Source organism: Sander lucioperca, chromosome 3 (genome assembly GCF_008315115.2).
Source record: "Sander lucioperca isolate FBNREF2018 chromosome 3, SLUC_FBN_1.2, whole genome shotgun sequence".
NCBI lineage: Eukaryota > Metazoa > Chordata > Actinopteri > Perciformes > Percidae > Sander > Sander lucioperca.
In genome coordinates, this window is record NC_050175.1 from 16,681,411 (window position 1) to 16,695,937 (window position 14,527).

The 14,527-nt window shown below is 39.4% G+C and overlaps 1 protein-coding gene across 2 annotated transcripts; it reads right to left on the reverse strand.

The window, feature by feature from the left end:
* Positions 1 to 1,755: 1,755 nt before the first annotated feature.
* cgref1 (cell growth regulator with EF-hand domain 1) lies at positions 1,756 to 8,588 on the reverse strand. Of its 2 annotated transcripts, none has more exons than XM_031314189.2 (8): positions 8,294 to 8,588; positions 7,257 to 7,356; positions 6,805 to 6,879; positions 4,692 to 4,765; positions 4,225 to 4,349; positions 3,607 to 3,708; positions 2,848 to 3,144; positions 1,756 to 2,793 (listed from the first exon to the last, which is right to left on the reverse strand). In XM_031314189.2, the coding sequence occupies exons 1-7, from the start codon at positions 8,301 to 8,303 to the stop codon at positions 2,851 to 2,853; spliced, it is 780 nt and encodes a 259-aa protein (XP_031170049.1). In that variant the 5' UTR covers positions 8,304 to 8,588; the 3' UTR covers positions 1,756 to 2,793; positions 2,848 to 2,850. The 2 variants fall into 2 exon arrangements, with proteins under 2 accessions (XP_031170049.1, XP_031170048.1); XM_031314188.2 differs by having other exon boundaries at positions 1,756 to 2,732; positions 2,810 to 3,144; positions 8,294 to 8,587.
* Between the last annotated feature and the right edge of the window lie 5,939 nt (positions 8,589 to 14,527).

A 14,527-nucleotide genomic window follows, 5' to 3' on the forward strand; every position in this document is an offset into this window, starting at 1 on the left:
GTGGCTTAAACATAGGGGGTGGGCCAAACCATCACCAATGAAGAAGGAAGTCTCTGCTGAGTTCAATGATACCTCACAAAAGACTCTACCTTAAACGGTTCAAATGTTATGAAAGGGGGCGTGGCCTGAGTAAGTAGGCGTGGTTAAATTATAGGGGACGGCTCAGTATCACATGTCAACCACACATTATAAGTTTCATGTAAATCAGATGATGTTTGTCATATAAGGCGCATTTCCTGTTGCCAGCGGGGGGCGCTATGACCAAAAGTAAATTTTAGCCTGTGTATGTCCTCAGGCCTGGACTCTCAATCGTGAGAACTTTCGGGCAGATACGACAACGTACACTCAAGTTACAACAACTTCTCTGTTAATCGCTAAACACTCAAAATGGCCACCACGCCACGCCCACACCGTTTGACGAAAAGTTTTTCTTTTAATAACTTTTCATCTGTAAGGTGTTGAGATGGTATAGACCAAATTTGATGTCCGCCGGATGAAATCTCTAGGAGGAGTTCGTTAAAGTATAGGACCTTGATTTTTAGGCCTACTTCCTGTTGCCACTAGGGGGCGCTATGACTTTAAGTAAATATCGGCCTTTATTTGTCCTCAGGGTTGGACTCTTATGAATCCTGAAAAGTTTCGAGCCAATTGGACAATGTACACTCAAGTTACAGCCACTTCCTGTTTTGATGGCGAAACGCACAAAATGGCCGCCCCGCCACGGCCACGCCCTATGACGAAAAGTTTTTCTTTTAACAACTTTTCATCTTTAATGTCTTAAGATGGCACAGACCGAATTTGAAGTTGATCGGATGAAATCTCTAGGAGGAGTTCGTTAAAGTACGATATGTGGAAATGGCCAAAATCGCACTAATTTCAAACTTTGAAATCAAAATGGCGGACTTCCTGTTGGGTTTCCAATGACGTTTTTTGTACATCTTGATATGTTACATCTGTGTACCAACTTTCGTGAGTCTACGTTAAACGCACTGCAGGGGCTCAATTTCTTTAAATTTGTAGGGGGCGCTAGCGAGCCATTTTTGTGCGCCTATTCCTGAAACCCTTAAAATACGTAAATTTTCACCAGACTTGATGTGCCCGCCAATTTTGATGAGTTTTTGAATATGTTAAGCCCCTCAAACAGGCAATTCATTCGGTGTAATAATAATTCCTTCAGTTTCAATAGGGCCTTAATATAACATAGAATAAAAACAACAATAGAAAAAAAAAGTTTACTAACATTTAAATGCAGCACTAGAAAAAAGTCACACATTCCCATTGCTTATTTGCCTCAGAACCTTCCCAAGGCTGGTTCTTATTTCATGCACACCATACTCCCGCTGCATTAAATCCAAATTCTGTTCTCCAAATTCTGTGTCCTAGTGACTCCTGCTGTCAAGCAGGAAACAAAACAACAAAGAATGGGGATTTGACATGGGGTGGGAGGGAATTCCAGAGTTTGGGGGCTACTACAGAAAAGGCTCGGCTAAATGCTGTAAGTCTGCAGCTGGGTGTTTGCTACCTTTCATGAAGTCTCTTGCATTATAAGTTGTATGATGAAAAACCTTTGTTTTCACAATACACAGAAATAAAGTATGCAAACCATTAGCAAATATTTGCCTATTTTATTTTCAATAAAATATACATTGTGTTTTATGTATTGTGTTTGTGTCTTATAGGCTTTATTTTATGTAATTTAATATCTGACAAATCCAACAAATCTTAAGAAACAGGAAACATAAAGAAATACAGAGGGACAAGACATGTTTGTTTTATTTTCTCCAGCTGTATAAATGGTTGAAGAAGGTAAACAAAAAAATTACAACAAAACCCTTTCATACTGTAAACACATTTCAAGTTTGCAGATAATACCTGGATTCAGTATTACATTACATCTAATATTATTTCAATGGGGCCTTCCTTAAAGTAATTAATTTTGAAGATGAAAATGTTTTGGCCTGTAGCCTAAAGACTGGTGGAATAAGTGATTCATGGTACCTCATTCAGGCACAACAAAATCCTCATCAAAATTTAGTGATTATTGGATCGAATACAAGTACATCAAAATAAATAAAGACTTAGTCAATACTGCATAATAATAAATGTGTTTTTTTCTGATTAACCTTATTTTATTTAGTAAATTAATTAAGTCATTCAGAATGCTGAGGAAATACTCAAGGAAGACCAAATGTAATTTCATGGCTAAATGAATGCTGTCTGTAAAGGACATAACTACATAACAGTCCTGATGCATAAGTACTAGGTGGAAATCCTAATCCTAGAGTGGGTCAGACACAATAAGGCCAATCAGTGTGTACATGAAAACACAAATACATAAGGAATGTGCAATACATTAAAGCAAATAAAATACAAATGTTACACCTTTCAAATGATTTAAAATTAGATTAACAACTTTTGTATACAATTTGCTGGGAACAGAAAAAAATATTCAATCCCTATTAAGGATGGCTTCCGTTTTACTAATATGAATAATATTGCGTTTTGAATTCAGGGCTTTTGTCCCTTTAACAGCTCTTGGAATCTTTGCATAACATAACTAAAACCAGCTGGTTGTAGAAAAGGTTTTCAAATATAGCGAGAGAAATACTTTCAATACATTCATCTTCATCATTACTCAGCCATCTATGTGTTTATCAGTCAAATTAAATGGATAGTAGAATTTCAGAAATGTAATCAAGAGAAAGATCATTAGTGGTATTTTTTTTAACTTGATCATTATTTAGAAATTATTATGTGGACCTGTGTGTGTGTGTGTGTGTGTGTGTGTGTGTGGGTGTGTGTGTGTGTGTGTGTGTGTGTGTGTGTGTGTGTGTGTGTGTGTGTGTTCATTCACATCTCTGGTTGCCCCTGATGAACAGGCACTTTGTGGTCCTGTCCCTGTTCTGCTGCTGGGGCTTCTGGGATTTGTTGTCCATGCTGTTCGTCTACTTGATTTATGACCTCTTCTTCTTCTGTCTTTACTTCCTGTTGAGGTTGCTCTTCATCATGAGGCTGCACCTTCTCATGACCCTCCTCTCTGTGCTCTGCTGCTCCTGCCTTGCCCTCGTCAGTGCTTGGATTTGACAGCTTTTCCTCAGCTGCCACCTCCTGCTTCTGGTGAGGTGCATTGTTGTTGCTGGAGTCCTATGGTGGAGAAGGTGAGTTAATGCAGTCAATTAACCACACATGAAGCTGAAAATAAAACTAGGTACAGCTCAGTAAACCAAAATAAAATTACATTTAAAATGTAAAACTATCTCTGTCTACATGTTAATTGGTGGTAAAACATCAAAACTAATCCTATCATCATGTATCCTGTTAAAATATAACAAAACAATTGCAAACTTAAGGTGCATTTACTATTTTGTTTATATAATATATTTGATACATTAACATTTTGTATTGTTTTCATACATTTAAAAAAAATCTAGAAAGTGGACTTTGAGTTGGGATTACTATTTCCAAGATCAAGAATAAACTTTCATGTTCAAAATAAACATTTTTTATTTTATTGTATTTATATATCAAAACATTGTAAATTTCCTGAAGACCACATGAAGATTTTTTAATTTAATACTTTTAATAGATTTTTTAAATGTACAGTACCTGTGTGTGAGGTAATGAAGGAGACAGCAGCTCGGATGGGGCCAAAAGGCCATCCTGGTTTAGATCCTGAGTCTGGAGTAAAAAATCTACCATAGACACCACCTGGACTCAGAAAACACCACACACACACACACACACACACACACACACACACACACACACACACACACACACACACACACACACACACACACACACTTCAGGTCAGATAAACAGCCCAAAAAGTATGAAAGTGTTAGGTATGTACTAGTCTGGATCAATGTGCTAGCCTAGCCCCAGCGAACCCTGCAACTGGAAGGACTGGATGAAAAGTGTTGAAAACTGTCTCCACTGATAAATAACACACTGGCTAACTTGGAAATGAGGTCCTATGTCCAAAATTCTGAACCACCCCTTTAATTTAATATTTTAGGTATCTTTTTTTTTTTTTTGCGGGGTGCAAATGTTCGACCAGAATAAGTTATGTTACATGTTGATTGTGATTGGTTTGAAGAGCGTTTTTTTCTCCTGTCCTAGAATGTGTCAGTGGTGCAACCAGACCTTACTCCATAGCGCAGTGGAGCTAGGTCTGGCAATGCGAGACTAGGTATGTACAAGTAGACTGCCACTCCTCCTCACCGGCTCATTGGCCTGTGCTCCAGGTGTATGATGGGAGTTATAGTCTGAAAGTAGCTTCATCATCTCCAAGCCATCCAGGAGCCCACTGCGATCGTAATCATAAAGACGAAACAGGAAGAACACCTCTGACAAAAAGCAGGAGAAGACTGACATGTTTAATCAAAACACATTTGATATACTGCTGTAGAATAACTGCAGGGACTGCACAGAATGAAACTCCTGTACTGTTTACACACAAACACAATGGCACTAATGTTACAGTAACATTAATGGGACACTAAGGGGAATCAAGAATTTTGATTTGTCATGCCAAAGTCATAGACAATTACTTCATTAGAACCTGAGACATTGTTCAGCATTTCAGTAAACAGCTGTCTGTATAATCAGAGTATGTATTTGCTAATGATGATCAAAGGGACGGCCCATGTCAGAACTTATGTGTTACACCAGTAGGTGGAGATGTCTACCTTGCTCCCAGGTGCTAATTTCTGGTCCTCCTTGGCCATCCTTCAGACTGGATTGGATGTAACTTTGCAGCAATCTGTGGTATACACGGCACAGAGTAGATATCAATTTATCAGTTAAACAGTTAGAGCCAAGAATTAACACAGAGGGGGTCAGATGTGTTCAACCCTGGAGCAACTTAGTTATATTTTTACGGTTGCTTGCCACTACAATCAGACAGAAGCAAAAGAGGAAGACAAAACTAGGATCAAAATATAATTTTTCTTTTTGTAAATCTCCCTTTGCTATCTTTCTCTATTATTACTCTTGATTTCTAAGCAGGCTGACTTGCCCTGTAGGTACAGTAGTAGTCTTGCATTGCCAGACCTATCTCCACAGTGCTGTCAGTGAGTATGGTCTGGCTACACCGATATTCATTTTGGGAAACATTACTTTACTTTACATAATTTACAAACGCTCTGGGTTGTTTGTATTTCTTTAAACCAATCACAATCGTCTTGGGCAGCACTAAGCCCCAAATAGATCCAGCGCAATGTCAGGCTTTATCCCAGCACTAGACAACCGGTAGTCTATATCCTTGATGTTCCACTTCCGGGATTGCTCCGTTGTTGCCGGAAAATCCGCCGTATTTCACTCATTTAGTCCGGATATCCGTTGCCTTGGGCCTTTGTGTTGGCATTTTAAACTCCGGTCAATATATGAGGACTATGGTTAACCTTTTCTCAGATCTCTGCAGGGTAACGCCCAAGACGATTGTGATCAGTTTAAAGAAATACCAAAAAACCAGAGCACGTTTTCCTCCCATCCCCGAATGCTATGTGGAGTAGCCAGACCATCCATCAGCGCGCTTTGGAGGAGAGTCTGGCAAAGCGAGACTAGACATCTGGTAACCCAAAGTAGTACAGTAGTGATTCTGTATTATTTTTATCCACAAGAGGGCAGGATTTGTGGCTACTCACAATAAGTCTAAACACATGACTCCAGGAAGAGTTGCCACCTCATCAAAAAACATTTGCAAAGAAAGCAGGTTATCCCTGTATTTGCTGTTTTTTTCATGTTTGCTTAATTGTTTTGGAAAACTGGAACATATCACATCTTACATAAAGCAGATGGAAAGAAGACACCCTTGTTGACCAAAGTTTATATCAGGAGCTTTTCAGGGGGTATCAGTCTTGTCCTTCACAGTCTGTCTGACTTGATCTTGAAATGCATTTTTAGCCCCATGTACAACACTACTACATTTTACAATTAAAAAAGTTTACATTTGTACCCAAGAATGCACTTTGTTTTCATCCAGTCTGCACCTCGGCCTACTCTGTATCAAAGTGCATTGTTTGCGTAGGGAGGGGCAGGTCCCATCAACTGTTACTCTACATAGTCGACTAACATTTTTGTGGTCATCATACACTCAATATACTTAAGCTTACACAATGATAGAGTATTGTACTCATCCGTTTATTTTATAAGCTAGGGGAAAGAAGCTGCAGCAACATTGTCACCAACAACATACTCTAAGTCCACAAAGTGGTTGTGTCTCTCATGTTGTTCCCTGAATAAAATAAAAACTGGGATTAATTATGGGCCAGTTCACACTACTGTACAGTAAAAGAGATGTGAGCTGAGATCCCAATGGTGAGCCATTGTAACTGCAATATGTGTGAGGTAAGGATAACCTATACTTTCACTCTGTCCATAAAGGAAAAATATTTCATAATTGCAACATACAACAGTGTTATTGCACTTGTAATCTTATCTGTCTTTTGTGCAAGCCACATCATTAGCACAACACAGCAGCCAAAGTCCACAGAGTGACCAGACAGCAGCTACTTAGTCCACTAAAACGGACTGCAGGTTAAACACATCTGGACCAGTACTACTGAGTCACAGGGTAGATTGACAAAACAATGCATGACAGTAAATACCTTTATTCTATGTTATACATATTTTATCATCATCTGAGAAAAGGATTAGAATTGTATGCTGCATTGAGTGTGGTAAAAGACAGACTAGCTTTCTACTTTCTACTAAAATACATCAATCCAATTAAGAGCCAACATATAGTTTAAAATGAGCTGCACGTGTAACAGCAGCACATTGTCATTATGTGTCACTCACCTGCGGTCCTCTTCTCCGGTGCCGAAGGGATTGGCTAGCGCTACTACAGCGGGGCGGACATCAACTGATTCCTCCCTAAAAGATAAACAAATCAGGATGGAAATGAAAAAATAATATGTTTTTTTTCAATATTTCTTTTCTTTCTTCTAATGAGCCAATACAACAGAGGTGAAAGAATGTTTAAATGTTTTTGCTGGCAATAACAACAGAACTGTACCCTTCCTTTGCCATGTTTTGCAAAAGGTTGGCTTGTTATATGTAAATCCATTCTGATATCGCAGCCCTTGGTGACATTTTCATTGTGAAAATTAATTATTTATGACTATAACAAGGTATTAGTTATTCCCGAAAAAAGCTTACAGCATATTAACTTGAAAAACTTAAAAATGTCTTGGTATGTATGAAAAAGAAGAGAGAGAGAGTGATACTTGGGAGTAGGGAGGTGAAGTTACCTTTGTGTCCCAGGTAGACCTGGTGCAGCCTGGCACAAGTGTATAAACAGGTACAGGACACATGGGACCGACCTCCCCAGGTGAGAATCCGTGAACACACCTACAAGCAAACAGCCATGTTGTAACCTCACATCACATCTGCACAGAATTGTGTGATAGGATGCCATCATGAATGTATCTGCCCAAATGTCAGACTACTAACAAATTGTGGCCAGCATGTATCTTTTGATGGTTGGAAAATAATAAAATAACATTGAAATATACAAATACTCTGAATTCCACTGCTACTACTTCAGAGTATCTGCCAGTACATCTATATACTATAACCTGGTAGTCATTTGTGTTATTAGCTGTGTCAAATAGTCTATCTACATGTAACACCTCCCTACAAACAGAAATCAATCATTGTGTAAATATAACTGCTGCTGCAATCCTGTAGCCTTTAACGTTATAAGACGGTGGACCTTATGGGCCATTATAGCAAAATCAATTAAAACCCTCTACATCTATTTATAGCGCAGTCAGTGAATATGTTAATGTGTCTAAAATGTTAAATTCAGATGTTTCATACATATTGGAATACTGGCTTAGGGTGTGTCCAGTTCGTTGCTTTATTATCCCCATTACACAGAATAACAAACTAACGTAAGCTAACGTTACTGCAGCTTTCCCATGTGGAGTAGCAGCGATGCTAACACCGAGGCTCACACAGTCACACAACTCACTGCAGCGTTGTTACAGCCTGGACCGGAGCACGTATGCATTCTAAACACAGATGGTTTCTGATAAACTTAAATTTTCTTCCTGCTTTTACATTACAGTCCTATATTAGAACAAAAAGAAATGAAAGGATGACTAGTTGTGGCGTGAGAGAGTCGCCTTGTTTAGCCTACTGACTACGCATTTATTAAGATGTAACGTTAGATTAAATATGTATGTGAACTGAAGTACAGTATATGCTGCACACTAAACTCTCACTGAGTTTAGCAGCTGGTTAAATATATACTCTAGATCTCTACTCAGTGATATGAACCTACCTGTCTGCATAGTTGATGTGTGGACAGTAAAAAGCTTTAAATTTTTTTAAGGTTCACATCTGGAGAACACCTCTGCCCCGCACCGCCCTGGTCGCGCCTCCCAGTCTGCACTGCGCAACGGCGGTGGCAGGCGCGCTCCACGGCTGTCACGGAGACCGGAGTGTTTTGGTCAATGACAGGGTCCACGTGGAAGAACAGAGCCGCTGTCGTGTCAGCGAGTTTGCACAGGCTGCCTCTCTTTGTGCTCCTCTCTCCGGGGTTTTCGCCACGCCACGTCCTCAACGACTGACAGATTCCGGTAGTGCGGGAGGAGCTTTAATCTGCTCACAATGGTATTTCATATTCAGTCTCAGTGAGCTTCTAGTTAGCTACATCATAGGCATAGTGTTGATAGTAGTGAGATACAGGGACCTCCTTTAAAATGTGTAAAATGTGTGTTTTATATTATTATTATTTATTATTATTATTATTATTATTATTATTTATTTTATTTTTTTATCATTATTATTATTATTATTATTATTATTATTATTATTACAGTAGGCTACAGTTTCAGGGTTCATGATTTCAGTTATAGTGCATTGTAAAGTACACCATTGAGAAGCAGTGGTTTTCTCAATTAAAGAAATGTTTTTATAAATATTGTGAATAATATACCATTGTGCCAGTGTAAACACACACACTCACACATACATAGACATAAATAGACAGGTCAACGTGAGTTACCCAGTATCATCGTAGCTGTAATCTTCCACTGGCTCTCTCTGTAAATCACATAGCACTGATGAATGTTTATTTGACAAATTTCAGATCTTTTCATGGCCCCAAGGGACATTTTAATTGAACACACCGTGCTGCCGTCTCCAAACACTGAAAAAGCAGAAAATTCAGGTTCTTATCAAAGATTGGGTTATCTAGAGACAAAAAGATACATTTTCAACATTTTTACTATATTTTTTCAATCCTGCAGATGGGTTTTGGCAGTTTGATTTTTCTGTTCTCATCTCACCTTCGTTCTAATCTAAACTAATCTGCATCTTAACAAATGTGTATCTTAAAAGAAAATATCATCATGGAGTTTCATATAGGGATTCTATAAACATGCCAGGGTAATATTTTGACTGGGGTTTAAAATGTGCAGCGTCATACAAAGTTTAGCAGCGTTCAGTGTCTTCAGCAGACATCACTGTGCCTCTAAACAGCCACTAGGAGGCAGATAGATCCTTCTGTGAGTGACTGAGTTATTGAGCTAGTTATTGAATCTATGAGGTTCTTAGCATTTAAAACTGAAGGCACATTTAATGAATCTTAGTTTCAGTATTAAATCAATGGATGTTTGGATGGATTGTTATTTTTTCTGGCATACAATTCAAAAAAAGAACTCAAGCACAGACATACTCACTATGCTTTGCATCATCAATTAAGTCACTGCAAAGACTGCCTTTTTCTACACAGATTACATTCGTGGATCTCCCATCTTAATGTAAATGAAAACTAAGGAACTTACAGTAAAATTCAACATCCAAATTAAACCCAGATTGCATGCCTCAAAATAAAACTCATTATGTTAGGTTTCAAACTCAAACTCAGGAATAATAACATAACATCCATACTGTTAAAACATCAAATAATAAATCCTTTTTTCCCATTTTACTCTTTCACTGAGATTTCATTCCTTCATCCTTCTCTCACCACCTCTCATCTGCCGTTTACCTCTCATGTCTATGTCTCTCCCACCATCTGAAGTAATAACACACACAAGTCTGTCTGGATCAATGGAAGTACATTGACATCAATGACATCACATAGTTTGGAATAACAATTGATTTGTTCACAACACAATGCAATCTGTGTGTGTGTATATACGCATGCGCATGTGTGTGTTTGTACAGATGTGTTTGAGTTGTAGTTTACTCAACCAGATGATTAGACTATTACCAGAACTAAACACACACACACACACACACACACACACACACACACTAATCTTTATGAGTTGAGCGTGACAGAAGGTTAGTTCAAAACATCATACCAGTGTCATTCCTGATCTCATCATTTTGGGATATTTGTTGATCACAAGGGAGGAATCCATCTTTTTTATGCTTGCGTCGTGTGTTTGAAGGACAGTATCTCTACTAACAACCTCCTTCCATCACCTCACATTACTGTGAAACCTCAGCCAGTTTAGTGGCCAGTATTTTCATTTTTACATTGTGGTTTCCACTGACTGTAGTCAAAAGTGCCCCTTAGGTTAATTTGAAACATTGTCTCAAAGTATTCAGTTGCATGCATTTGAGTTCCAGCAATTCAACATTGGTCCTAAGTATTTGAGTGCATGTTGGAGAGCAAGACCATATTAAACTACCAACTTATATTTTTTGGAGAGAATAAAAATTACACGTTTTTAAGATTTTTAATTATCAGTTAAAGGGCAAACTGTTGTACCACTGTAGTGGTTATGATCATATCAGTGACTATGTAACTACATGGAAACGGGCCAAATGATGCCTGTTTCTTGTAGAGTAATAGCGTTACTGAAGGCTAGCTCTAGCTCCATAGTTACGTTACTCCAAGCTTCTTCCCTTGTGAACAGCTCCGCTCTTCACTCCACACATTACGCTCCCATCTGCACACTGCTGTTTACCTTTTCCTGCTACAACTGATTTCCTGCGGGACTTCAGCGCAAGACTACAGCCAGCCTCCTGTAATGCTGTTACTTTACAAGAAACAGGCATCATTTGGCCCGTTTCTATGTAGTTACATAGTCACTGATATGATCATAACCACTACAGTGCTCAATTACCTATTTTTGAGGGGGAAATAAACTTTTTTCGCCGCAAAAGCATGAACTGTCCTCTGGAGGACATCCACCAGACCAGCGGGCGCCCGTGGATTGTTGTCGGCCGCGGCAGGTGAGGAAGGCGGGGAGGAATTAGAAGGATGCCGGTCTGGCCTGCTAGCCTGGCTAAGGCAACTAACACACAGTTCGCCACTGCAGAGGCTACTATTCACCAACGGCAGATGGATCACACACAAAATGGATGTATATGCTACAAATACACAGGGAACTGCTGCTTGATGATTATTACCGAAGCCTGGCTGAACACACTCACTCATCCAAGACGGCAGCTCGCAGCTAACAGGGTAGGTGAATTTAAACAATGTCTGAGTTGAAAACGCATCTTGTCGTCATGTAAGGGCCCTGTTCATGTTGCACAGACATTTTAATTGCATTTTTTATGGCCCCAAAACTGCTGTTTTAGCTAAGTGGGAGCTCTCGGCATTAGCTGCAGCAGCTCCATATTGCTAGCACCGATTCGGCTCGTTTTTTTTTGCTATCGACAGTACTCACATACTTATAGCGTTCAAGATTAACGTAAAATTGCCTGGAGTTCTCCTTTAACTCACTGTACAAGGCGCCTCAGCAGTGGAGGTTCAGACCAGTCTTTACTGCCTCACTTCAGTTGAACTCATAACAGTTTTCTGGCATTATTTGATGTTATGTTAGACTTTCTTATACAATATTTCTTTATAGATGTATCCATTTTGCATTTAGAAGTTACTCGTTTCTGAAGTAATATTCTACTAGGAGCAGTGACCTCACACATGCATAGAGAGGAAAGAAATCTTCCGACACAAACAAAAACACACTTGTGTTTGGCCTTCCACTGATCATTCTGATACTCAAATCTGTTAATGGGAAAGACCAGTCGCACCTTTATAACAACACATGAACCGGGTACAGTCATACGAGCACACAAATTCACACAAACCATGCGTGACTTACTGTGTGGCTTAGCACTGTTGTGGCTCATTATTTCACAGCTGGTTGGTACACAAACATCCTACTGACACTCACTTACAGGAAGAGAGATTACCTTGTAATTGTTAACATGAGTTGCTGCTGAGTATCTCTGTGTGTGTGTGTGTGTGTGTGTGTGTGTGTGTGTGTGTGTGTGTGTGTGTGTGTGGTTTAACTATATTCGTGGGGTGTGTCTTTGTGTGTGTGTGTGTGTGTGTGTGTGTGTGTGTGTGTGTGTGTGTTTTCATTTAGAAAACACTTTTCATTCTCACGCACTGCAGGCAAACAGAGAGATGGAGACATGATGCAGAAAATTGGACCTCGTCAGGCTGCGACTTACAGATCACACCACACAGAATGTGCTGTTATTGTTAACACGAGTCTCCTGCTCCCCCGACTGTGTTTGTGCTTTGGTTGAATAGGAACACCAGAGTAACTAGCATAATTAGGCTGACGGTGCTGTGGGATGATGTGGCTTCCAGTCACAGATCCTGGTGTTCTGTCAAAGGCAATAAGTCCACGGTCACATTCTGTTCTTGTGATCCAAAACAGCTAATGCACGGATAGTTTAAAGTGGATTTTTTTTGTCTTTGCAACAGCATTAATTAGAGAAGGGGACACTTCAAACATTTTGCAAACAATTGTCAGGGTCACTATATCACTGCAGAATACTGACGATTTAAATCCACAGAGATGCTTTGCCCCCTCCAGTATGACGTACCGCAGGCAATAAGCTTGAGAAGCAGGATGTAGGATAACAGAGCTTCAACTGACATAATTTCAAAGCCCATTACTACTAAGTAAAGCTGAAATGTAGTTGCATGTTTTGTGAGTACAATTTGGTTTGTAGTTGACTTGATGCATGGGAGGATTTAACAGCACACTCATCAAATGCAAGCAAGTGCTATCTGAACGTATTCTTTCCCATAGATTTAAATTCAGATCTAACTATTACTAACTACACAGGTGATGTAGGGTGGAGCTATACTGGGCATAGGCCTTTTTCACAGAAGACATGTCACAGTAGTAAAAGCAGGTGTATATAATCAAGTTAATGATGGCTGCTTCAGTTTCATATAAGTGAAAGCACCTGTGTGGGTGTATCCAGAGTGTGTCACCAGTCTGTATATTGCTCCACACTTATACAGAGTACACTTATACAGAGTATACTTATCTCTGTTCTCTGTCCTCCAAACAGATCACAGGTATCTGACCTCTTCTGTCCTCCGAACTAGATGCAGCTGGCTTTTGCTGCTCTATTTTTAACACTTTTGTTTCTCTTGTGGGATCTACTGTGATCATCGTTCCTGTCAGTGCAGGTGCCAACACATAATTTTCTTATTATTCAAATGTTTTTATTGGGTTTTGAATTGTAAACACTTATAAAACAATTAACAAGTCCCCAAACAGCATCCCAACATACACAATAATAAAATGACAACAATAACACACACAAAAAAAGACATGTTACAGAGTTACAGAGCCTGTGAATCAATTATGTCCCAGTGTTTCCAGCAGGAAATTGTAAATTAAAATAATCCAGAAATGGCTGCCAGACCTTATAAAATCTCTGGGTTGAACCCCTGATCGTGTGTTTCAACTTCTCAAGTTCCAAGTGTGCCATTACATCCTCAACCCAGTGCCTGTGTGTGGGAGGCATATCTGACTTCCAATTATACAAAATACGACGTCTCGCCAATAGAGATGAAAATGCAATGGCGTCTGATTGTGCACCAGATATCGCCATCCCAGCAAGGGTCACACCAAATATTGCGATTTCAGGAGCAGGGCTTATCTCTCTGTCACAGATGCAAGAAAAAGTATAAAAAATGAAAGACCAAATTGTATCAACTTTGGGCAAGCCCAGAACATATGATAGAAGGTAGCCGGAGCCTGACAGCATCAGGAGCAACACATCATTTTCTGACCCTCTTTCTCCTCCTCGATGTCCTCGATGTCCTCAAATCCCTTCACTCACCTCTCTTGAATGCTCACATCTCCTCGTCCTAGACTTACTATAACACTTGACTGCCCTCCTCTGTTCTCTCTCAACTCAAACTCTTCAAATTGAATTTCATTAAGAATTTTTTTTTTCTCAGTGAGGCATGTTTCATTGTTCATTACAGAACCACAAAAAATTACAAACTCACCTGGATGAAGATGGAGAGGGAAGCAGAGGGGAAAATAAGGGTCAAAGGGAGAATTATGATCTACATCTGAGGTAAACAAACACAGTTGTAAGAATAGCGACAGGAATGGATGAAGAAAGACGATACATTTTTAATCAGAAGGTAAAAAATGTATACACTGTAAAGGCATGTCAATAGTTTTGTATTGTCACAGGTAGAGCACTGCCTCCTTACAGTAACGTTTCAGGCAACATATGTCCTACTATCCACCCTGACTCCTCACATGGGCAAACACATGTTCCA

Coding starts and splice junctions, on each gene's coding strand:
- cgref1 (XM_031314189.2), bottom strand. Junction 6,880..7,256: donor GGTCTACCTGGGACACAAAG/GTAACTTCACCT, acceptor TTTATCTTTTAG/GGAGGAATCAGTTGATGTCC. Junction 4,766..6,804: donor ACCGGAGAAGAGGACCGCAG/GTGAGTGACACA, acceptor TGTATACCACAG/ATTGCTGCAAAGTTACATCC.